Source organism: Sceloporus occidentalis, unplaced genomic scaffold (genome assembly GCF_023333645.1).
Source record: "Sceloporus occidentalis isolate IW3139 unplaced genomic scaffold, rSceOcc1.0.p SCAF_2, whole genome shotgun sequence".
NCBI classification, from domain to species: domain Eukaryota; kingdom Metazoa; phylum Chordata; class Lepidosauria; order Squamata; family Phrynosomatidae; genus Sceloporus; species Sceloporus occidentalis.
This window is the reverse complement of record NW_028316982.1, coordinates 46,475,049-46,500,069: the sequence shown is the minus strand read 5'-3', so window position 1 is coordinate 46,500,069 and position 25,021 is coordinate 46,475,049. Positions and strand designations below refer to the sequence as shown.

The window sequence follows — 25,021 nt, the reverse complement described above, 5'->3', positions numbered from 1 at the left end:
CACCCCCCAAAAGTGAGTACAGAAGTACAGCCTTAACAGTACAGTCCTATGTGTGTGTGCTCATACTTAAGTCCCACTGAGTTCTATGGGGCTTACTCCCTGGAAAGTGATTATAGGGTTGGAGGCATGTGGTGCAATCTTCCTGAGATCTAGTCAGAAATTGTTATTATTATTATTATTATTATTATTATTATTTAAAGTAAGTCCAGCTGTGTTAAATAGTGCTTATACAATGGGATCCCCCCCCACACACCACCTAACTGAAAAGGGCATGTAATAGCAAACAAAAATTCAAAAATTAAAAACTTCACTTATGTACAGGTTGCAAAGAAAAAAAGAGATGCTGATCTTTCTGGCTGCAGTAGATATAGCTGGTCTCCCAACCCCCACTCTCACCCCTGTTTTTGCTCTGACCCCAGAGAACACAGTAAAAAAAGAAAAGATACACCACTTCTTCCAAAAAACTACAGATTAATATGATTTCTTTAAATTGTCTCAGAGCCTTCAGGATTGTGAAAGATCTGATATCAAACTGAATTGGGAAGACTGTCATGTAACATGCCAAAACTGAGACGAAGGTAAGGCTGCATTATTTTCTCAGTGTAGATTCAGCCTAAGTGCTTTTGCTAGTGATGTAGTGATGTACTGTCTTCATCAGGTGTCATTACAATTTTATTGCCTATTAATTACATTTATGGTCTAAATCCAGCCTAAGTGCTTTTTGCTAGTGATGCTTTAGCTTAATCAGGTGTCATTATAATTTTATTGCCTATTAATTACATTTATGGTCTACCATTCAGTGTGGTGTAGTGGTCTGAGTGTTGGACTATGACTCTGGAGACAAGGTTCGAGTCCCTGCTCCGCCATGGAACTGGGGACCATGGGCAAGTGACATAGTCTTGGAGGAAGGCAAAGACCCCCCCCCCCCCACACACACACACTAAACCTGCCAAGAAAACCCCATGATACTGATAGGTCACCTTAGGATACATCAGAAATGACTTGAAGGCACACAACAACAACAATGTATCCAAGAAACTTAGGGTACAATATATTCTTCATTCTTCAGTCTCTTTTCACAACAACCCTGTAAAGTTAAGTTGTATTGTGAGACTGTGACTGGCTCAGAGCTACCTGGTGGACTTCATACTGAGTGGGGAATTTGATAACTGTGTAGGAATGTAGCTCTCTGTAAAATGGTCAGAGCTTAGAAGTTACATTCAAACCATGACTGAATGATTGGCTGATTGTAAAAAGGGTAAAGCTAATGTTACATTCCAAAAGTAGTATGATGAATGGGAATGATGATGTTTATTTATCTCCTTGTGTGTAAAGAATGCAGATGGGATTTTATTTCAGTTTTCACCTATTTTTAAAGAACATTTTAGAGACATTTTGTGTAGTGTTTTCATGTTGTGTGCATTCTCTAAGGTTGTTTTCTTTAAGTAACAAAAAGTAATGAACAGCAAGTGTGATAAATGCCACAACCTACTATTTAAAATAGAAACAAAGTAAGGTACAAAAATAATTCTGTTATGAGGAACAGGAATGAATTCTTTTAAAAAGTTGCTTTTGAGACTATGAAAATGGGCTTGCACCTATGCATATGGCATTTCCATGTATTCCATCCAGAGATTTATCAGTTCCAGACCTGCTTAGCTTCAAATGTGAAATTATTACAAGGATATTCTAGGCATATTCTCTGGACACATCACTCCTCCCCTGTTAGCTTTTGGCCAAATTGTAAAGTGCATATTAGCCTAAGACTTCAGCCTGAAACACAATTAACCTGGAAAAAGCCCTAGTGAATTTAATAAGATATACTTCTTTAAAATCATAATATTTATCTTTACTTTAATATGGGTTACTTCTATGTAGATATTCATAGGGTTCCTTGTGAGAGTGTGGGATAAACCGTGGTGCTGGTGATTTCCAAATCAGAAGGACAGTGAATCTACTCTGGGTTCTTGTCCAAACGTTGAAGGAACTAACCAAAGAACAGGACAGTTTTTAACTACTTTAAACTAAAAATTGAACTAAAACAGACTAACTTCACTTCTCCAATGACAGGTATGGAGAGAGGTACTTATGGTATTTTCTGCCATATATTAAAATAATTGGGATGTCTTTGGCTATGATGCTTTGGGACAGTCTTACTGATTAACATCCTTATATCAGGGACGTGGCCAAGGGGGGGGGGGGGTTCTTGGGGTCTGTTAGAAAAATGAATGGTGTGTGCTGCTGCGCCGCCGCACCCAAGCCCCAATATAATGGTGGCACTTAGTCTAGACCCCCCCCCCTTCCTAAAATCCTGGCTACGTCCCTGCTTATATCATGCATATATTTTCAAATACCTATTTGTTACATTCACCTTAAGTGTTTAATGTTAAGGGTATATTTTCAAACAATTTAAACTGTAGACCTAAAATGATGTCTGACGAGGCCAATAGTTATACTTCTTTATTCAGACCAGACCTGCATATTGCCATCCAGGGCACCCCAGCCCTTTGTGGACAAACTCCCACCTCCAAAGAGTTCACTAAAATGACAGCACCCCAGAAGCCTGCTAATCTGGCAGGTACAGTCCCAATTTATTCTCTGTCACCCCACTTTTCAACTGCTTTAAAAATATCCCAGTTTCTCTCTTCTCCTCTCACTTTCCCTCAGTTTACTTCATTTGGTGCAAACTGAGTTCAAAGTGCAAAAGCACTCAACTTAGTGATGGGAGAAGAGATGGGGGAAATCTTGCCCTTCCTGGTAGGACCTGGCAAAAGCACTGCTGCACCCTCTTCTAATTTATGTGTCATATCTCATTAATTCCCTTTACCATTTTGACCCCACTCAGATGTTACTTGGCCATGCATCCCTATTTTCATCTGTGAAATGTAGGATGGAGGTGACCACTGAAAATGTTGGATAGTGAGCACTTGATCCTTTTCAGTTCTAAAAATAGGCTTTTTCTGGCCTGAAAAAAGGTACAAGGTAGTAGTAGTAATACTGAAATGATAAATTGTACCTCTATGTAGTTTCTGAGATACTATTTCCTTTGATGTCTCTTCCCCCCCCCCCCCCCCGCAAAAAAAAAAAGAATGTTACTTACTGCAGCCCTTGAAGGGATAAAAGCAGACAAAAAGGCATAAATGGGCCTTGGACTTTCAGAAACTGCCCATCCCTGATTTAGGACTTTATCACACATGAGTATTAAATTTTAGGAAGAGAATGGTGGCTTTGGCATGACATCACCTCCAATTTGCTGCTGTTGTGCCTGTGAAGTGTTGGTAGACATCTTTTCATTGATGGGAAAACTCTTCAATAAGTGGCCAATCATGCTGCCACCCCATTACTCCATAGGTGCAATAAGACAGTCTGTGGTAGTCCCAATACTGGACAGTCATGTGTCAGCCTCTTCCTTTCCTTCTCCACCCCACTGATCCTAAGCAGCTTGTTTTCTTCCTCCCCACACTTACTTTCTTTCTCCTACTTTCCCTTCTTCTTCTTTTACTAAGACTCCAAAATTGTGTTACAAATACAAAATACAAGAAGTGAAAGACATGCTGGGTAGGATATAGGACAGGAAGTGGAGTTAAGGGGGAATGAGAAAGATTGTACATGGGACCACTGATGGCACCAAAAGATCCCATCATGCTATGAAAGAGCAGTGTGGTAATAAATGCTCCCAAACTGTTATGTTTTCATTCTCTATTAATAACATTATTGTGATGAGACTGAAGTGACACTGAGGGACATGTAGTAAAGTTCTTAGACTCACAGAGTAATTCAGGGCCTTTTCAAACCACGCAATTCTGGCACTTGATAGGGACTTGATAACTCAGAACTAAATGTGTGAGCTGTGTTTGTGGGTGAATACAGTGCATACTGATTGTGCCTTCAGACATAATCAAAGTGTATTAGAATGATGTGCCATTGTCAAGATTAACTGTGTTTATTTATTTTTGCATTGCTGCTGGAGGACCTTTCTTTGGTAGCTGAAAAAAACAAAACACCAGTGTTTGAGAAAGAGAAAAGAACAAATTAGATGACCAAGATTTCCACTGGTCAGAAAACATTTTTTTTAAAGTTAGTGTATGATGTTATATTAAACATTTCCCCTTACTTCACAGAGCAAAAGTTCTCTGGCAATATCAAGATTAGGTTTTATTTTATTTTATAGGATAGCAAGCCATGTAATATACATTGCACAGGTGTATCAGATCACAATCCATTTATTTTTTCTTGAAGATTTGATGGCACACCTGGTCTTCACATGTCAGCTCCTGTAACATTAAAACCATTGGTAAGTCCAAACAGTTTACACTTGTATTTCTTATATTCACTACCTCCCTCCAAAACCCAAAGATTAAACAGCTCAGCTGTTGCATTAACAGTGAAGGTGGGCTATTAACAGGAAAAGAGCAGCATATTTTACGTAACCAATCAGCCAACAAGCACTACAGGATGCAGTAATTAGATTTTGACACTTGAATCAAGTTTTAAAAAGGATAAAAATGAAAAATGCATGGAAATTGCTCTGTAACAGCGGGGCATTGCATAGTCTATTATTAACCACATACTGTAATTTATTAAACTCACTGAAGCAACAAGGAAATTGCAAAAGGGGAGAAGGAAAAGCTTTAAAGATAACAGGAGGTAAGTGTAGCACTTTGGTTTTTCGACCCAGTGTTTGCAGAATGTGGATCTTAACTTTGAAGGTTATACCATCTGTTACAAATCTAGTCAATGAGGTTATGGGCAAATTTTGAATGTGGTTTGTAATAAAAGAAATTGTCTGCCACAGAACAGAAGATAATGGTTTCTGCAGGGATGGCATCAACCCAACATGTTTTTAATACAGCTTTATACTTGTGTGTAAGTGTGTGCATGTAGTATAAGTGAAAGCATGTCACAAAAACTTTAGGGCCAAAGTATAGATGGACATGTTTACACTTGTTACTGTAAACATGCAAAATTAATCCCTTACTCCTGGAGCCACAATGTTGGCAAATAATCAGTTTTGTATGGATGTGGATTATGCAGACTTTCGTTTGCAACAACAATAACAGAGATAGGATTACAAAACAGCAGTGGCATATTCTAAGAGGATTTTGCAAAAAATATATTTTTGTGATTAACTGAATATGAGGAAGGAAGCCAATAGTGTTTTTTCATCTGTAAATTGGGAATAAAGATCTATCTTAGAGGCCTATGACAAGGATAAAAGTCAAAACATCACAAATTATATAATTAGTCTCATAGTCCTGCCACTAGGCTTTTAATTTAATTTTAAAACCCTCAAACACCTTAAGTCCTGCAGTACACAGTAGTGCCACCATACCAGTCTTCAACACAGCCAATCTCCTCTAGTTTTAGAAGGTGGACCTAGTTAGTACTTGGATGTCAGACTACAGAGAATACCATTAATCCTCAGACTACTTATTAAAATGTCTGAAACTTCAAGCAATATCTGGCTTAAAAATAAATAGAAGAACATAACTGCAATTGGCCCAGGACTAAGGAGGTACAAGCCCCAATAGCTCGTCCTATCTACGCCCTATAGATGGTGTGAGTGGGATGAGGCTCAATGGGAGGAAAAAGAAGAGGCCCCAGGTTTTTAATTTTTTTAAAAAAATATTTTTTAATTCTTTTAAAATTTTCTTTAAAACATCACATCTTACCAATTTTTCACTTTAGCCACATGAAACAATGTACATGCAAATACATTTAGGCTGCGTGTATGATATTGTGATTTAAAGGTATAATCATAATTTTGCTAGTTGTCTATATCATAACCATTGCCACTGCATTAAGTGATATATAGGAATTATTATTTATGGCGGGTTACAGACCGCCCATTTGGGGCGGTCTGTACCCGCCCCTTTCCTCAGTGTAACAGGGCCTCAGCTGCCAGAACGGCAGCCGCTGAGGCCCCGATCCGCCGCTTTTCAGGCTGCGGGGAAGCGGCAAAACGCTGCTTCCCCGCAGCCTGAAAAGGGGTGTCCTTGGGGCTTCAAGCCCCAAGGACACCCCGCGGCGGCAGGGAGAAGGAGAAAGGGGCCGCTTGGCCCCTTTCTCCCTTGCTTTGCTGGGCGCAGCCATCTGAAGGCTGCGCCCAGCGACGCAAAGCAGCGACGCAAACCAGGAAGGAGCTCCGAAACGGAGCTCCTTCCTGGTCCGCGCTAAGGGCACACTAGGCGCCCTGGCACGGAGTGAGGAAGTCACATCCGCGCTGCCCTGTATGGTGGTGGCCGTCTGGAACGGCCGCCGTCATTTTTTATGCGCAGAGCCCGTATTAGGGTTAGGGAGGTGCGGAAGCTCCGCGCGTATTTTAATGGCGGTGTGTAACCCGCCTATGAGTATCATTAGTACAAAAAGCATTACTAAAGATTGTGTATGGTGTTGTATGGGAAGAGATCAATGGGAGAGTGATACCATGAGTCACCACACTGAGTGATAGCACCCCTAGTGAAGCCCTGCTCAACAGTTTGGGACCAGGCTGTGGTCTTCTATATTTATTTATCTGGACCATTAGGTCCCAGTCTATGCCGTTCTTTAGGTATCCTGCCTAGTGACCTCAAATACGTGGCTACAAGAGAGAGCACCTTTTCAGTGGAAATATTTTTGAAGGAATATTTTTGCAGCTTTGAAGATTTTCATACCAGCACTTACCATGGGGTAAGCACTGGTAAAATGCTGGTAAAACATTTAGGAAGCATGTGTATGTGAAAGCCTGATGTGCTTCCTAAACGTCAGGGAATCATCCCCTCACCTCCATTGTCACTGAATCATTTAGGGAGCAGTCATTTCCCATTAATGCAAAGTTTCCGTTAATGGGAAATGACTGCTCCCCAAATGATTCCCTGATGTTTAGGAAGCGTGTCAGGCTTTCACACACACATGCTTCCTAAATGTTTTACCAGAGTTTATCAGTGCTTACTCCAAGGTAAGTGCTGGCATGAAAATCTATAGTCTATGGCTTGAAGCAGATCAGCCAAAAGGATTGTGGTGGGACCACGGCGGCACCATTTGTGTCAGAACTGTGGCAACCATATGTGCCTAGTCCCAGTCTGGGCTACTGCAATTATCCTGAACTGGGCACCCGGAAGGAGCGGATTCTTTTTGGGTTTTGTGCAGTATTTTTTCCCCCATATTTAAATCCTATTACAGCACCACGTGTCTCCTGCAATAGATATTCTTGTCAATTGTTGCTATAATTTTCATTTTCAACTACAGTTACTGGTGTGGGTTGCTGAATGGAAACAAACTAATTACTGAAATGTCATGATTTCGGAAAAGTGTTCAAAACAATCAAGAGCTTGGAGGTCAGTGGTGATGAACAAATGAGGGCATGACAGCCCCAATAGATTCTGCTGTCTGAAAGGAAGGGCAGAATGGCCTCCCTCCATGCCATGTACAGAAGCAAACTGGATTGGTAGCTGATTTTTTCTTCAGCACTGATAATGGAAAGGGCTCTTTCACTGTACCTCAGGGTGGCTGTAAGACAATTTTTTGTGGGGACATTCTGGGAAAGAGAGGGAAGAGACATGAGGTCTTGCCAAGAATAGATGGAAGGCTGCCACAGCTGCTCACTCGCACCTGTTGCCCAAGATAGAAACCTACATCTGCCTAATGGCTAGGACTCTTCCTAGCAAAGGGTCACAAATTTAATCACGCTACTTTGGTAGCACTGAAGCACCCTTATAGTCTGAGAAGCTTTCCCATTATCATATTTTATTGCAGAATAGAGTTTAATAAGCATTTCTTTGATCCATAATTGGATCATTTATTTATTTGATACATTTATTGCAAAATGTAGCAGCCAGGATATTTTTCCCCCTGTTGATTGTTTTTCAGACCATCTTTTAGAGTTCTAAATTTGTTTCCAGGACAAGTTCCAATTGCCTTTAAATCTTTTGGGTTCAGGATATGGGAAAGACCACCTTGTCCCATATGAATTTTCCTATAATAATTTTCTCAGACTTTGGTTTATCATCTGCACCTGAAATAACATGACACAAGGACCTGCCGGACGAGATCCGTCAATTAACATCTTTGGACAGCTTCAAAAAGGCTGTCAAGACGGATCTCTTCAGGCAGGCCTTCCCAGACTGAAATATCCCGGCCTCAGTATCTCCCCCCTCCTCAGTAATGTCTCCAAAGCCCCCTTTTCTTTTCTTTAGAACTGAAGTTGCAGTGGTTTATTGGTTGGTATTATTTTGTTTAATTTATTGTTATTTTAACTAGTTATTGTGGTTTTAAATTAGATATGCAGTTTAATAACTCTTTAAGGGGGGAGGGAAATATATTGTTTTTATGCTGTATGTTATTTTAATGTTGTAAACTGCCCGGATTGGTTCGCCACAGGGCGGTATATAAATAAAAATGTATTATTATTATTATTATTATTATTGTCTGTGACAGGACTCCAGTTATGCAAAAAACAAGACAAGACAAGACACACACACACACACCACCACCAAGTTTGATTTGCACCCTCTTCGGAGGTGGTAAAAATATACTTTATTTGCATTTTTAAAATTTATGTGTTGAATTTTTAATGGCTTCACTCCTTCTGGATCTTAATAACATGCTTAGTACTAAAGCAGACTCTTCCTTCTTTTAGTATAGTATTGTTAACACTGGCTGGCAGCAACTCTCCAAAGTTTCAGGTAGGATTTTTTTCCCTCCCATACCTAACTAGCATATTGTGTGAAATGAATCTGGCATCTTCTCCTTACAAATCCTGTGGTCTATCATTTTTAACCCATTCTACCATATTAAGCTGCTTTGGGTCCCATACGGGAGAAAGGAGGGATATAAATTAAATAAATAAACAGATAAACAAACAAACAAACAAACAAATATGTCATAGCAGCTTCTCTGTTCTTTAAATATTATTGTAACCTGCTTTTGGAACCATTCTCCAGACCAAAAGGTGGTCTAGAAATGCCCTTACATCTAAAATAAATATTTGTAAGCCATCCTTCATCCAAATAGCTCAGGGTAGCATGGATGGGCCAATAAACAAATCTTGATGTTTCCGATATTCATACAGTACTATGGATCAACACTTAAACAAGTGGAGGATGAAAAACAAAGAATAATGAACAGGAAGGAATTCAGAGACTATGGTCCAAAACACTCTGCACAAATAATCCAGTTTGAGACCGCTTTAACTGCCCTGGCTCAATGCTAGGGAATTTGGGAACTGTAGTTTTGTGAGACATTTAGCCCTCCCTGTCAGAGTTCTGATTCCACAATAAACTATGATTCCCAGGATTCCCTAGCATTGAGCCAGGGCAGTTAAAGAAGTCTTGTCCTGGATTATTACTGCAGTGTGCTTTGGACCATAGCCATATTAGTCTGGAATATCCTCTTCTACACAGTTTGTCTTATTTCAAAAGAAAGATTAAAGGCAGCAAAACAGAAGCAGCTTCTGGCTTATCTTCCTACATGTCTATGAAGCACTTTCATTCTACTGTTGAGGGAGATGATTATAAATGCATGGCTTTTGTCCTGCTGGAAATTTTTTTTGGCAAAAGCCATACATTTATGATTGGCTTCCTCTGGAGAGAGAACAGAAGTACTATGATATCATGCAGGAAGGTAAGACAGAAGTTGCTTCTGTTTTGCTGCCTTTTATCTTTCTTTTTAAAATGTGATAAAGCCCAAAGATGCTACAAGATCCCTGGACAGATCCAGGAGGTACTGAACCAGTCTCAAAATGCCTTTTCATCGAACCACAAAAGCTGAATGAGTATTAATACTCCTTGGGAAAGTAATAGAACCTAACTGCAGTGTAACCATTGGCATACATGCTGAATCAATTATTTCAGCTCTTACCAGATGCAGTTTGTCTCCTTCAATCCAATGTTTCCATCCTCTATTTTTCTTTTCACCTTTCTGGACACAGACTAGTTTATCACCATCCCAGCTCACTAGTGTCTGCAAGGATCAAATGATAAAATTCAATAACATTCTATAAAATTTAAGGACTGAAAACAAATCAAACCAAACTGGAAACAAGATGACACAGTGGCAGGCCATGGGGGAAAATACTGTAACAATATTATCCCATATAGCTACCTCTACAAACGCCCCCAAATTTAAGTGGAAAATCAACAACCTTATTTAAAGTGTTTTATGTTTCCAATTCCAAGCTATTTCATTTGACACAAATGACACTTAATATATACAGACAAATTTGCATTATTCTGTTCTTTCAAAAGAAGACAACAACAAAAGCGTATAACAGGAAAATCATGGATCACTTCAAAAAGCAATGATGCAGCCTCTCAGATGGTGTTAGAATTCAACTCTTAGTAGCTTTAAACCAGCATAGCCAATGGTGAGAATGCTAACTGAGGGCTACATAATTCCCACTCTGATATAGTACATTAACTGTCCTAACCCACCCACCCACCCACCCACGGTATGCATTTTTTCTATATACGAACAACTTTTTCATATGTGAACAACTTTACTCATGATTTTATATTTTGACTTCCCGGAATAAAATGCTCGGCCACAAATAAGACTTCCCATTCAGTAAATTCTGCCCATGATGATTTTTATTTAGCTTAGTTGGTTTTAATGTGTAGTTTTTAATCTTACATTGTTTAATCTTGTTTTAAGGGGGGTATTATGTATATATGGATGTATTTTAACCTGTTGTACGCCGCTTTGATTGCTTGGCAAAAAGCAGGATAGAAATACAATTTTTATTTATTATTATAGAACAAAAGGTTTATGATGAAAGATTTGGGAAGGGAAGGCTCAACCATACAATGATCAAATAATGGCAAAGGGCTACAGTTGGTGTATATGACTGAGATGTCATTCCTTGAGTTGGCCACCTACATATCACCAAGTATAGATTTAACAAAATTCATTTACTATATGTTTAATACTTGTTTAATATGCTAATATATATGAATGCTTGCAAATTTTGGACTAATAACTTTGACTTGAATAGATATACAACACAATGCACCATAATTAGGTAGCAAGACAAGTACACTGTTGTGTTAGATGCTCAGTGTGACATTGATTGATGCACTATATTACAGTGGATAGAATTCAGAGACATAGCCATATTAATCTGGAATATCAGTATGGAAAGGGATCTTGTAGCACCTTTGAGATCTGAAGACGCAGACTAGCTCTACAAAAGCTTATGCTACAATGTCTTTTACACAGTCTCAAAGGTGCTACAAGATCCTCTTGCATACTGATATGTTACAGGGAAGAACATTTCTATGTAGAGGGGTCCTCTTGTTGAAGGACTGTCTAATTCAAATCCCATTTAACTCAGAAGGGAGAGCAGTGGCTTTGAAGTTAGATAGCAAACTAAGTCAGCTGCATTGCAAACTGAGCAGATGCACAGGCCAGTTGTAATGGTCTTCCCCATTGTGGTGAAATGTATTGTATACCTATTTAAATTGTTGACCAGAATTCACTAAGGGAGTTAGGAATGTGTAACCTTGGAGCTTATTGCATGAATTATAAAACTGGCTCAAGTGTCCTGGGCTGCAGCCGGAATGCAGGATGGAAGCAGGTTTGTCACATGCTAAATCGCTGTCTAATCACTGGCTGTCATCAGCCCAGGTCAAAGCTGGATCCCAGTCGCACCCATCAGCACTTTTTGAAAGTGAGAAGCTATCTGGCTTCTAAAAAGTGCTAGTGGAGCACAGCTGGGACCCTGGCTAATGGCAGCTGGCAATTAGGTGGCGATTTATCATGCGATCATCCCCACCTCCATCCCGCAGCCTGGCTGCAACCCAGGAAGCTTGAGCCAGTTTTAAAGTTCATACAATAAGCTCTCTTGTCGAGATCTTGTAGTCCTCTCCTCATTCTGCATGTGCTGGATGGGATCTCCAGAGGCCATCTATCTTAGCTGCCCTGTGACAAGTTCATGATGCTAACTCCAATAAATACAACTTAATACCATCACCTCCTTAACTCTTTGAACCTTATCGCACTCACAGTTTTCCCATTCTGTTCCTGTTGACAAGGCGGACAGATCAGGAAATGGGCTGAGGACAAACACTATCGCATTAAGTCTTCTTAGCGTTATGTGAATGAGAAAAGAATGATTGCTATCGCACACCGCTAATGGAGAAAATGACCTGTTGTCGTTTTTGGGCCTCGCTGTGAACGGATATCACCGCACAGCCAGGTCCCATCCCGATGACGCCCCAACCATCCCCTGACTTTGCGCATGTGCAGTTTACAAAGAAAATTGCGTGCGGTTTTCAAAGGGAGCTTGGGGCATTCTCGTTCCATGTGTGTTCTATCCTAAGATGGATTCTCATGTTTTGGTCCTTCTCCATACCATCTCCTGTTACCTGATAATGGAGCAGGAACAGAGAAGAAGGAGGACACTTATGTACCGCTTGTTTTTTTTAAAAAGTTGCTCTCAGAGATGCCCTTGCTGAGCTCATGGATGTAGAGGACGCACCCCCACAGATCTCCTTGAATGGCTATCCACATTTCCATCACCTCAGAGATGGTGGTTACGTCCAATTCTTAGGAAGAATTGGTGGCGTGAAGAGGTGATGACTTTGTGGGATGATGACATGTGGGAGACACATTTCCGCATGAAACGTTCAATTTTTTTTTGATCTGGTAGAAGTACTTTTTCTGGTATCAAACACTGTTTCCTGCTTTATTTTTCATATAGAGACATGTCTAGATGTTCTATAATTTTGAGGAATGAATGTTGTTAAAACATCTTGCAAGGGAACCTGGTAAAGGAAAGATATCATGATGGCCCGTCATAACTGTAGGGATCGGACGGGGATGCAATTGGAATGCCTAGGATATCGCACACAGAGGATTTTCCGTTCTCATAACGTTTACTGATGAGGGAGGACGGAAGAGAAGCGTCGGGGACATTCTACGCGAATGGAACGGAACGGGAACCCATTGCAAACGTCTTGGTAACGAGGGTATGCGATAAAATCCGTTCCGTTCCGTTACCACTGAGACCTCGGAATGTTTACAAACATGTGTGCGATAAACTCCTTTGTTACATGGAGAGGGGAGTCTACCCCTCAGCTGTGTTGCCTAAATAATGGGAGAAGCCCATTGTTACAAATCCAGATTTACACATTTGTGAATGTTTCATATTCAAGATTCCTATGTATTCCCTAATTTAGCGGATACATAGAATGTGAAAGTCTCCTAATCCCATTTATGGGGTAGCAACTGTTGTGATCAATGGGAAGTGCTTCTTAACCAGGAAGCAGCTAGCTGATGGCCTCAACCCACCTTGTATGAGTGATTTCTCATATAAAGAGGGTCCCAACCCCCCAACCCCCTTATGAGTTATTTTTTGGTATAAGGAGGGATTATGACAGGGATTTTGCTTCTGCCAGTTGCAGCAGAGATTGCTCATGGGAGGGGGTGGAAATGCGAGTCAGTTGCTTCCTGCTCAGTAGGTTCACAGACCACAGTCCCTTGCTGCAGCTGTTGCCTTGGAAGTGGTGATTGGAGGGCTGGGCTGGGAGATATTATATAGCTAAGTAACTATGGTGGTTACATGTTCATAAATGCCTTAGTGAATTCTGGCCATAATATTTACGTCAAAAATTGGGTGTATTTATGAATTAAACACACATTTTATATAAATATATGTCAGGTTTATCAGTGATAAAAAAAGATTTCTTCTTTTGTGGTTATGTGTAATTATCATTATATTCTCCTATAAGTAAGTTTTTATATTAGTATTTACCACACTTTTCTTTCTCACTTTATTTTTTAGTTGTTCCAACACTAATCAGAGTACAAGTCCTGAATCCTAGGTACTGATCATTTTTAGTACTTAGCCTGGATTACTGTTCTAAGAATTCTTGGGGAGGAAACTGTGACAATTACATTTCAAGGTCTCTCCTCTCTGAATAGTCATTCAAATAGAGGGCATCTATAGAGTGGCCTTTTTCAAGTACATCTTCTAATGGCCGTAATGTAAATGTAACAACCTAAATCCAGTTGTTAATCCCAACTAAAGTAGACTACTGAATCAATGGGAATCTGGTAAATCAAGACATATGTAAATTCCTATTGATTGGATTTAGGCCTGAGGGAGAATCATGTAGTCCCCCCACCACCACCCTCGATGTTCTTGGGCTGCAAGTCCTCATATTCCTCACTTCTCATTGTACTAGCTAGGAGTGCTGGGACTTGCATTCTAAGAACATTTGGCCACATGAATCCCATACTGCTGTCAGTTGTAGGGCAGTCTATGATAGCAGCAATCCCATTCTGCTATCAGTAGTGGTGTAGTTTCAGCAACAAAGCAGTGTAGTTCAGAAAAAGAAGAGGAACTTTGCATGGATATAATAGTGGTGATATATACCTGAGGGCTTCTTTGTATGGTGCTTTGAATGTTTTGAATGTTCTTTCTCTCTCTTTTTTGTTAGCTCTTTTCACTACAACCGTGAGTGAGAGAAAACATAACCTCTGCACAGCCTACGGCTGTCTAGCAACTTCCCACATGTCTGCATTGAAAAAGTGCAGAGGTGCAGAATGGCTCTCTTAAATATAATTAATTCCTGCTATTCCTGCAAAAATAGCAGTGTGCTGGTGTGGGAATGTTGGATAGAAATCATGCCGATAAGAAATGGGGTAGAATTATAAGAGAAATAGGATGCCTTTTCTTCTCTCTGTCAGATAACAGCAGTGAGATAGGAGGAGAAAATTGAGGTTGCAGAAAGTTCAGGGAAGAGACAGTTTTGTTGCTAGATAGCACTGATAAAGGATGGCTTTGACAGAGGTATAAGCAACGTACTGTGATGTCAGGGTATAGAAAGGTCATAGATGATAGGGGAGATGTTGACTATGAGTAGCAAATTTTTCTCCATCTTTCTTGCAAAAAAGATAATTAGACAACTGTAATGTTTACCATTTTGTTCTGTAGATGTTACAGGGAGCCATATGGCCACAGCTTACATTAGATCTCTTTTCATTCTGTTTTACACTGATTAAAATCAGGAATAACACTCAGTCCAATGCAGAAATGTACGTATTGTAAAAACTGATACATGGGAAATGAGATCTTGTGGCCAGTGTGAAGGGTTTTCCTTACACTCAGTACATGTCGGAAGCCAGTAAAATAAAAATGCTGCTATAGATTTGTCCAGTGTCTCCTATAGAACGTATCAATACAGTGCAGTGCAATGAGCCATCCAGAGAATGGTAATGCAAAATCTCCCTGTCAAGCAGACAGAACAACCAGAAGAATAAGCTTTTCTTTAAGTTGATAATAGGAAAGCTTAGTCTCCCCTTGTCCCATACATTAAAGCCTTCTCTAGTTCTTCCATTATCTCTGGTTCTTACAAGAAAATTATGATAGAAAAGGTTACATTTTTACAGCTGCAAGGATAGCAAAGCCTGAATTGGTTAAAAAACAAAAACAAAACTCAACTGTCCAGATATTTATTTGTTAACAGAAACAACTTAAATAATATTAATAAATAGTCTTTGAAAGAGAATTGCACAAGATTGATCTATACCCATGGATGTAAACTACATTATGGATTTTAAAATATTTGTACTTTAACTAAGTCTGAACATCAACCCAACCCCCCGGGTCTTTTTCTTGATTTTTATGGTTTGGTGAGTCATGCTCCTACTTCAAAGAATGTTCACTTCAGAAGTATTTGATCATCTGATTCTATGGTTCATTATACAGATGATTTATCTCATTATCACAGCACTGTTGTACTGATTTCAGCACTTGCTTTGGCTTAGATACATTGTTACATTGAATTTGAGAGGTATTCTTTCCTGTTTGAGAGAAAAGGGGGGTATACATACCTTTTCTAAGCTGATGCTTGCCTTCTCCAAATTTTCTAAGTATTTGCATTAAGCATATGACCTGCCACTCCAGTTTGCTGGGATAATGTTCAGTTGATTAGCTGTTTTAACCTGCTACTCTTTCCCATCTTTGAATATGCTGTTCTAGAAATTACTCAGTGGCCAGAGTTCAAGATAGCAAGAGTACCATTGTGTCTCGATATAACAAGAGCAGCCTGTTTTGTATTGTTGTCAAAGCGCCCAGGAAAAAAAATCATCCCCTCCACTGTCCCTGTATAATAATGTTACAAAGCTCTGCTTTTTTTCTCCCTGTCCTCAGTGAATGGTGTTGCAGCTGTACCAACATTCAGCTAGCTCTCCAGTTCTCTTAAGGAATAGCTTCAGAGTCAGCATAGTGTAAAAGGTTCAGTGTTGTACTAAGACTCTGGAGACTAGGGTTCAAATCCCAGCTTTGACAGATAATTCCACTGAGTGACCTTGGGCAAGTCATGTTCACTCAGCTTCAGTGGATGGCAATGGCAACCCCCCTCTAAAGAAATTTGCCAATAAAACTTGTGATACGTCCACCTTAGAGTCATCTTAAATAGTGATTTGAAGGCCTACAACAAGAACGTCAAATTCAGGATGTCTCTAGCTTTCTGAAGCCTGAAAATCTCTGCTCAGGAATCTCTCAGAAATCACTTTTGACAGCATTACACAGCAGGGAGAATGGAGCTGGTTTTTGTCTGATGAGATCTGTTTACAGAACCCCACAGCAATGCCACTGAGATGTTATTGTTAGATGCTAGAGTGGTGAGAGTCAGATAACCTGGAGCCATCTAGCTCTTGTCTTTATTTTATTTTGCTCAAAGATAAGAAAGTTGATAGAAAAGGTTAACACATGGTTTGTGTGTCTTCAAGTCATTTCCAACTTATGGTGACCTTAAGGCAAGTCTATCATGTGATTTCCTTGGAAAGATCTGTTCAGAGGGGATTTGTCTTTGCCTTTCTCGGAGGCTAAGAGAGTGTGACTTGGCCAAGGTCTTCTAGTGTGTATTCATGTCTGAATAGGGATTTGAACCTTGGTTTCCAGAGTTGCAGTTCAATGCTCAAACCACTATACCACGCTGGCTCTCACAAACAGCTAATCATTACTATACTAAAAAGTCTAAGGGGCTCAACAGACTGGCAGTTTATGCCGGCCTGTGTGCGCGATAGGGCTGTGGTAGGGCTGAGCATTCACATGCTCCAAGCATTTCTTTCTTTGCTGGGGCACAATTATGGTGCGCACCCGTCTAGATGACATCCCTCATGCACAGCACCCGGACAGCGCTGCACACAAAGAGTGTCATAATGCCACACTGCAGTACTTATGAGGCCCCTTTTATGGTGCAAAAAGGAGCCCCTTTTGGGGGCTTCTTTTTGCTTTGTGTGGTTGCCACAGCCTGCTTCCAGGGCAAGAAGAGGCAGCTGGGTGCCGCCAATCTGTACAGCCCTTGAGTCAATTTATAATCAAGTTTAATTGTACTGATTTTTTTTTTTAAAACAGTTGTTAATTTTAAACTGGCATTTACATTTATATAGCATCACCACACCAAATGCCTTATTATGATGAAGGTGAAGAATCCTATCCATTCCTTTATTCTTTCCCTCTTTGTCCCTTATTGCTGTCTTGGAGAGAAAGCAACACTAGAACTTGAAAAGTTTGTATGAACAGCCAGTCTTAGAATCCTACAGCCAGCATAGCGTTGTCTGGATGGGTGAATGGGGGTTCTGGAAATTGTAATCCAAAACCTAACTTTTCTAAGTCCAGTACCTACAATGATGCCCTGACAGCTTACCATGGAGTTTATCACTCTGCTTAAATAACCCAGTTTACCTCATTCAAATTCATGCCTAAATCAGGAGGCAGCCGCATCCTATTGCAAGGGTTTTGCCACTGAAACCACGAGGCTAGGAGAGCCCTGCTGCAGCTTGGGTCCCACAAGAGCTCCAATAGCTATTTTTCCAAATCGGAAAGCTCCCAGCTTCAAAATAAGGCCACCGGAGCCTGCCTGGGACCTAGGCTGCAGATGGGCTGTACTAGCCTGGTGCCTTTGGCGGCAAAATCCTTGCGGTAGGACCCAGCTGCCTCCCAATTTGGGCTTGAATTCAGATTAGGTAAACTGGGTTATTTAAGTGGAGTGATAAGCTCCCATGTATGGTTTATCCCAAATGTAGTCCAGCTATCCCAATTTGGCAGGGATTGTTCCAGTTAATCTTCTGTCATTTCACCTTTTCAGCTGCTGTTAAAATGTCCTAGTTTCTCTCTCCCCTTCCCAATTTCCCCTTTATCCACAGTTTACATCAATTAATACAAGCTGAGTTTAAAGTGCAAAAGTAGTTTGACTCAACCTAGGAGGCTGAGAGGAAGGGTGGAAGGTAGGTGAGAGGATAAAATCTTGCTCTATCTAGTGGGCTCAGGAAAAAGCAAACTGCTGCAATTCTTCTAGTGTGTGTATTTTTTCTTATTAATACTTCAGCCATCTTGACCACACTCTAATGTTGCTTAGCCTCATGTGTCCTGGTTTCCATCTGTGAAATGTTGGATGGCATGCATCATATCTGATATGGAAAATTCAGAGTGCACTCATGGTGAAAAAAGAATCAGAACACCAGAAGCAGAGCACTTCAGGGAGTCACCATAGGCATTAATGAAAAAGTTGTCACTGTAGTGGAATGACTGTACACAGTAGCCCAGAAGCATTGATAGTGCAGCAATTGATTGTGTCTGCTTTAGTTTGTGGGGTAGTATGGGATGAACTGCTGATATGTAAGCATCAGGAACCATGAAGAGTTGAAAGCTGATAAAAAAAAAAGTCATTCTGTCTCATTCTGTCTTGCTGTCACGACCCTGAAAAACTGTCATGATTTACATTTAAAATAAATAGTTGCAAAAAACACACATGCCCACAGATTGCATCCAAATTTTGAAATGCAAATCACTGCTTCTTTATAAATAAACATTTCTTTAACATTATTAATTTGCTTTCAACCTGTTTTCTTGAATATCAGATGCTGATGCTGACTGCTGTGTAAATGGAAAACAAATCATAGGTTTCTACCTTTACCAGTCGGTTGTCAAGCCCCTTGGTGTGCTCTTCAAATTCCTCTCCTACAGTATAATTCACTTCATAGTTCCGGAAAGTACTCAGTGTCTTTGTCTTGAAGTTGTTTCCCTCTTGAATAATTTCTTTTGTTTGTTTCAGGTGGTTTGCAATTTTACGGGTAGCAAAATCTATGCCTGTAGAATGGACCAAGATATTAATGCAAAGAAGGCACCCAAACTAAATTTGTGTTAATATTTATCTAAAGGTCATAGAGCAAAGAAGTTACATGGGGGGGGGGGGGGGCTTAGAGGATTCTCCTACCTCCTGGAATACCACAAACAGTATTTGAAAAAGTATGCTCCAGAAAGGGCTGTCTATTGCAATGACCACTTTGTTCAAATAGCATGCACTTGCCATTTTAAACTGGATTTTAGCCCAAGAACCAGTTTAGTAGAGCAATCAGTATGTTGCGCTAACAGTAGGAAGGCTTTGAGGTTCACTGGGTGACCGTGGGCTAGTAACTGTCTCTTATCCTCTCAAGAATTATATTGAGAGTAAAAATGGGGAGAGAAGATCATGCATACCACATCAGGTTCATTTGAGAAAAGGCAGGAATTAAATATAATCCATAAACAGGGATGTAATCCCATTTGCACATATTTGGAAATAATTATCCAGGAACACTGTGGGGCCTATATCTCAGAAAATTTGGCTGTGAGAAATTATTTTTGAGAGATACACATAAAAAGAAACCCACGTAGCCAAATGTCATCTCAAGCTATTTTTTTATAGAAGAAAATAATGGGTAGAGATTTGTCAGTAATTTCATCAATCAAATGAGGATGCTGAAAATAAGGCTCTGCATCTCTTTACAGATAATACAAGCAAACTGCATTCATTTTAAGCCACACGAGAAACAATAGGGCCCCAAATCCCCCTGACCTTGGCCTGCTCTTTTTTCTGCAAGAATGAAATTAAAGTGTTCCATAAACAACTCTTTATTGATGGTCTTCTGCCCCATTCCCAACTGTCACTAATCTCTCTTCTCTTTCACTCCCCTCCTTCACATTGACCCATTTTCTCTTGTTTATTTCTAAGCAGTTTATCCCACTATCTCCATTCTAGCTGTAATCGTGACAATGAAGGGAAGTGAATACATACCCGTTTGGGAGCACTCCCCAGTGCATGTCCCTTCATTAGTGTGACTGGGCTGTTGCTGTCCACACACTCTTTTTTATCCTCATTCTCAATCTTACTTCCCTGCCCTATGTCCTACCCACTATGCCTTTCATTTGTGTGTGCACACACTTGTGTTTGTGTTTTTAATGCAATGCTGGAGATATGTGAATTTGGTTTGACAAAAAACAAATACATGAATAAAAGTAGGGGAGAAAGTTGTTTCGGAATAGTGAAGGGGAAAGGGGACAAGGGGAGGAGGAGACACTGCCACCATGTGAGTACATAATCCTGGAACTGCTACAGGATGATATTGCACCTGAGGGCTAGTGATAAGACAGTACTATTGGGATCTTATTGACAGTTTTTTTCCTGTTAATTGAAAGGTGTGGGCTAACCATGCTTCCAGGACAAGGCAGTGATGAGAGGAAGATGTTGTGTGTGATAGGTATTGCCAAAGGTGCTGTTATCAAACTTTTATGGTGGCTTAAAAGCCTTGTGTGATAAAGTTCTAGGATTGCTGTGATTTGCCAAACATAGTTCTGCCCTGTCTTCTGTATTAATAAGACAACTCCAAAGACTCATATCACAGCAGGGAGCTCACTAACTTCTACAAATGCACCCTGGCCTTTGCTGCTCTTCCTATCGCTTTGTGTTTCTACCTGTTCATTGCCCTCTCCAAGTGATTGACTAGCAGCAGGAATACAGAGCAGAGGCAGCAACCTCACCACCTTTTGCTGTTCTTATGGGCAGTAATTCACGTAAGATTCAGCCCAGGAAGACAGCCAGGATACATATATGAATGCTAGAACTACTTAGGTGGGAAGAAAAGGCAAAAATCAAGTGGGCAGGAACAGGGACTATCCTCATGCAGCCACAGCATTGTTGCTTCTGATCTTGCTGTGCAAAAATTGCTTCCAAGCTACTAGTGGTATTCATAAATAGGGCTACGTAAAATGTAGGATTTTAAAATTAAAGTTTTCCTGCATTATCTACTGTATATATTCATGTATAAGTCTAGAAATTTTAGTCAAAAAAGTGACCCCAAAAACCTGAGTCAACTTATCCATGGGTCAATGTGAGTACTTTAAATCATATCTATATAGATATAGATATAGATATAGATATATATGCACATGAAAAGGAAACATCCCCTGATGAAAAGTAAGAGAATAACCTGTCCTGGAAGCACTGACTTCCCTCTATCCTCTCATCAATCCAGCTTTTAATATGAGCACAAATTGTTATGCCTCCTGTAATTCTGTAAGTTCTTTGGCATCGTTTTCCTTTGCTTCATCCTTTACATCCTTTGTTACATGGCCCTAAATTTTACCCTCGATTTATCCATGGGTCATATCAAAATCCATAATTTTTGCTCTTATATATGGTAATCTTTTCTAGTGTTTGTCTTATGAAAAGAATAAGAAATGTTTGGGGAAATTGGTGACATGCAGAATGTCAAATGAAGAAGAGAGAATATTGGCCTGCTTTCTTCCTTGACATATTTCATTACAGAGGTATCAGTGGTGGACCAGACAAATTCATCAGCTGGAAAAAGTAAATGCCAAGATGGCTGTGAACACATCCTTGAATTCAGGATGCCTTTATATCTCAGTCAGCCAGAAGCTTGAGAACAATTTACTCTATTATTGCCATGTTCTTGTCTTTTCCATTTCCCTCTGTAGTAGTAGCTGCTGTGGATTGTGAATAGGTACTGAAGTACATTGGAAAACATTATATCTTACACATTTTGTCAAGAAATGTGCAGTGAAAATTGGTACACGCATATCTTCTCTGAGTCTTATTGAACTTACTCAGGGCTAACCTCTGAATAGAAATGTATAGAATTGCCCTATAAAAAGCCTCAGCTTGTTAAATCATCCTTTAGCTTTTTTGATATGAATAGTCTAGTTTTGGCATTGTCATGTAAGGATAAAACCACTTTTCTATGGTGGAATTTATTATAGTAATCCTGAGCTACCAGTTAAACTGAAAAAACATAATACTGTTACCCTTCTAAAATGGTATTTGCTTTTAATTTAATGTGAGGAACCCATCCTTCCAATTTTGTCTTTATGAAGTGCAATTGATAAAAATGTCATACAAACTACACAAATAATTCTTAGATTTGTAAACCAATGGAAAGTAAAACATAGTGGCTGCAGACATATGTGCAAGTGAGAACACAACACAAAATGTTTGTGAGTGAACATGTAAACCCCCAAAATATGGCATAATATTTTGATCACAGCACATACTGTATACTAGGGATGCAAAGAATACTTTGCCAGTTTTCTTATCCTGAATGAAAAAGGATATTCCAAAACTGCCCTGTCAGTAAAATGGTAAACTGCCATGAGATTTGTTTTATATTCCAAGACTTTTTGTGACTGATTTTCTTGCTTGCAAATTACTTTGCAGTATATTTTTCTTTTTTCTGTGCACAAATAGTGTTTTGCAAAGGAAATACACTTTCTGTACAAACATTTTTTTCACAAAATGTGAAAAATTATTGAAATTGCTCAAAATTTCTCCTAATCTTACCCAACAAGGAGAAAACCTTTGAAATTATTTGTTCCCAAATTCAAGAATTCAATAAGTAAACATTTATATCCTACTGTACATATGTACTGGTCCCAGTTCAGAGAAGATATATACAACAGATACCTGTGTGTATACAAGGTAAACCTGTAAAACAAAGCATTCCCAAGTCCACCATGCTTGTTACTTTTGGTTTTGATAACTATTTGCAGGTGTAGGAAATAGGAATCCAGGTTTCCCTTAATGAGAATAAGTGGGGAAACAAGTCCAAATTCAGTCTTGCATCTCCACATATTTGATTGAGCAAACTATACCAAACATCTGTTCAGTGCCAACAATAACATGACAAACACTGCAAAATGTTTCTGTTTCCTCTTCTTTTCTAGTTTATTTGTGGATCTTAAATTGCAAGCTATTATGTAAACTGCTGTGTGTTGGCAGAAAGGTGGTTTATAAATGTAGGATGTGATTAAATAAGTAAGAAAGTAAGTGAATTAAAACATGCTAGCCCTATATGACTTTGTCAGCATTGCAATTTGGCAGTGCTTTTATGTTTTATGTTTATTTTTTAATCTGACTGCCAACCATAGCCATTTACAACCAGACCAGCTTTTATGAGCAAACACACCAGCTGAGGACAAGGTGTTACGGCTCCTGGGTCATTGCAAGGACAATGTGACAGAATTTTGGGAAGTAGTACAAACATGTAAGATCCAAGTTAAAGCATGCTGTTTATTCCATATTCACCTCATTGCATGGCCCTCTGTGTGTGTGTGTGTGTCCATAATGTTAAGAATCTCTTCCCTCAGCTCATGTACATATACTCTTCTGTTCTTGTCTCAATATATGTTAAGAGACAAGATTTGCTTTTGTTGATAAATTGTTTAATATTCTTTCAAATTGTTTACATTACACTCTGCTGTTCTAAATGTTAATTTGTTCAAAATTGTTTTAAACTTATTCTATCTGCATGTCTTCTTGAGATACAGTAGTATAGGATGGGATACAACTGTATGTACCAAATAAAACAAAGATGTACTCATGAGATTGATTGTGGTACCTCTGTAACCTTTAGCGTCAGTTTCCTGTTTCAGAAGTGGTCACTCTGGGGTTTGTGGCCAGAGAAGTTGTCTTAATTTTCCAGAGGTTATGTGCTTTTGCAGTCTTTTGCCAAACTGGGAGTAATATATCTTTTCATATAAAATTCTCTCTTAGTGAATTTTCCAATTAATTGGAAAATTATTTTGGAAGTGGCAGCTAGTGGCATCCATATCAATAGAGGGGTGAATCAACTGCATTTAAAGTAACTATCCAAAGTGCTGAATCTATCTCCAAATAAATTTAACAATAGACTGAAACCTGAAACTTTTTTTTTTTTTTTTTTTTTGCTGCACTGACATGGAAGCCACCAGCTGTCCCTGTATTTTGGTCAGTGTTGTCTTTCAGCTGTTGACATTTGCTTACTTGTTGAATGGTCTCTCTGCTTTTCCAGATAAAGAACAAGAAAAACAAGAAAAACCATTTGAATGGCGCTGTCAAGTTTTTCTTTCTTTCTCTCTCTTTTTTAAAAAGTCAAAGACTAGACTGCATTCCAAATCTACTTTCTAGTTGGTATAATACATTGTATTGCCTAAGTTCACTTTTAAGTAAGATTGTTTAGATTAGACCATTATATTTTAAAGACAACGTCTAATACTGAATTAAATCTATTTTTTATATTTACCTAAAGCAACCATATAACCTTCAAAGTTTTCATTGGATTCCATTTCCCATGTTCCATTGTAATCAGCAGGCATTGCAGTTAGGAGGTTAAATCCAAGGATGTCTCGGATAAAGAACTCTGAAGGGGATCTGCAAAAGAGAGCATCCTGTGATTCTGTCCCTTTATATTTCTTTGTGTGAATGTTATGGTTTCCAAGATAATAAAGTCTAAGGGTCAAGCAAGATAACATAAGCAGAACTTTACTTTTCATTACCAAAGTTCAAGAGGACAGAACACCGACAATAAATTGATTGCTGAGGCTAGAAGTCAGAAGAAAATGATTTTGCAATAACCTTTGTAAAAGATAAAAGCCAGGAAGACAGCATTTATGAGAACACAACTTTGAAATATACCAGAATGGCAAAGAGTTGTTTAAAAACAAGAAAAAAACCTTATTTTTTGTTTATTTGTGTGTTTGGACAAGAATCTCTAACTCTGGTTCAGTTTTATTCCTGGGTTGATGGAGGGATGAGTGGGTGTTCACACACCTGCCCCCATGCCAAATTGGGACCCAGGGCCAGTGCGCTGCTCTTTATCTTGCCAGCCATCAAGCCAACTGAGAAGCCTCCCAGTTGCCCCATGTCAAGTTGAGATAGGGCACCTGGCTGCAACCATGTGGCCAGGCACCTTGTTTCCACATCAGATGCAGTGACTAGGAGGC

At 39.5% G+C, this 25,021-nt stretch overlaps 1 protein-coding gene across 1 annotated transcript; it reads right to left on the bottom strand.

Moving 5' to 3' along the window:
• Window positions 1-4,150: 4,150 nt before the first annotated feature.
• Window positions 4,151-24,413, bottom strand: RBP2 (retinol binding protein 2). The gene is made up of 4 exons (XM_089507756.1): window positions 24,322-24,413; window positions 18,897-19,075; window positions 9,838-9,939; window positions 4,151-4,274 (listed from the first exon to the last, which is right to left on the bottom strand). The coding sequence occupies exons 1-4, from the start codon at window positions 24,392-24,394 to the stop codon at window positions 4,224-4,226; spliced, it is 405 nt and encodes a 134-aa protein (XP_089363882.1). The 5' UTR covers window positions 24,395-24,413; the 3' UTR covers window positions 4,151-4,223.
• Window positions 24,414-25,021: the final 608 nt, after the last annotated feature.

Coding starts and splice junctions, on each gene's coding strand:
- RBP2 (XM_089507756.1), bottom strand. CDS start 24,394: ATGCCTGCTGATTACAATGGAACATGGGAAATGGAATCCAATGAAAAC. Junction 19,076..24,321: donor AGGTTATATGGTTGCTTTAG/GTAAATATAAAA, acceptor TCCATTCTACAG/GCATAGATTTTGCTACCCGT. Junction 4,275..9,837: donor AAGGAGACAAACTGCATCTG/GTAAGAGCTGAA, acceptor TTAATGTTACAG/GAGCTGACATGTGAAGACCA.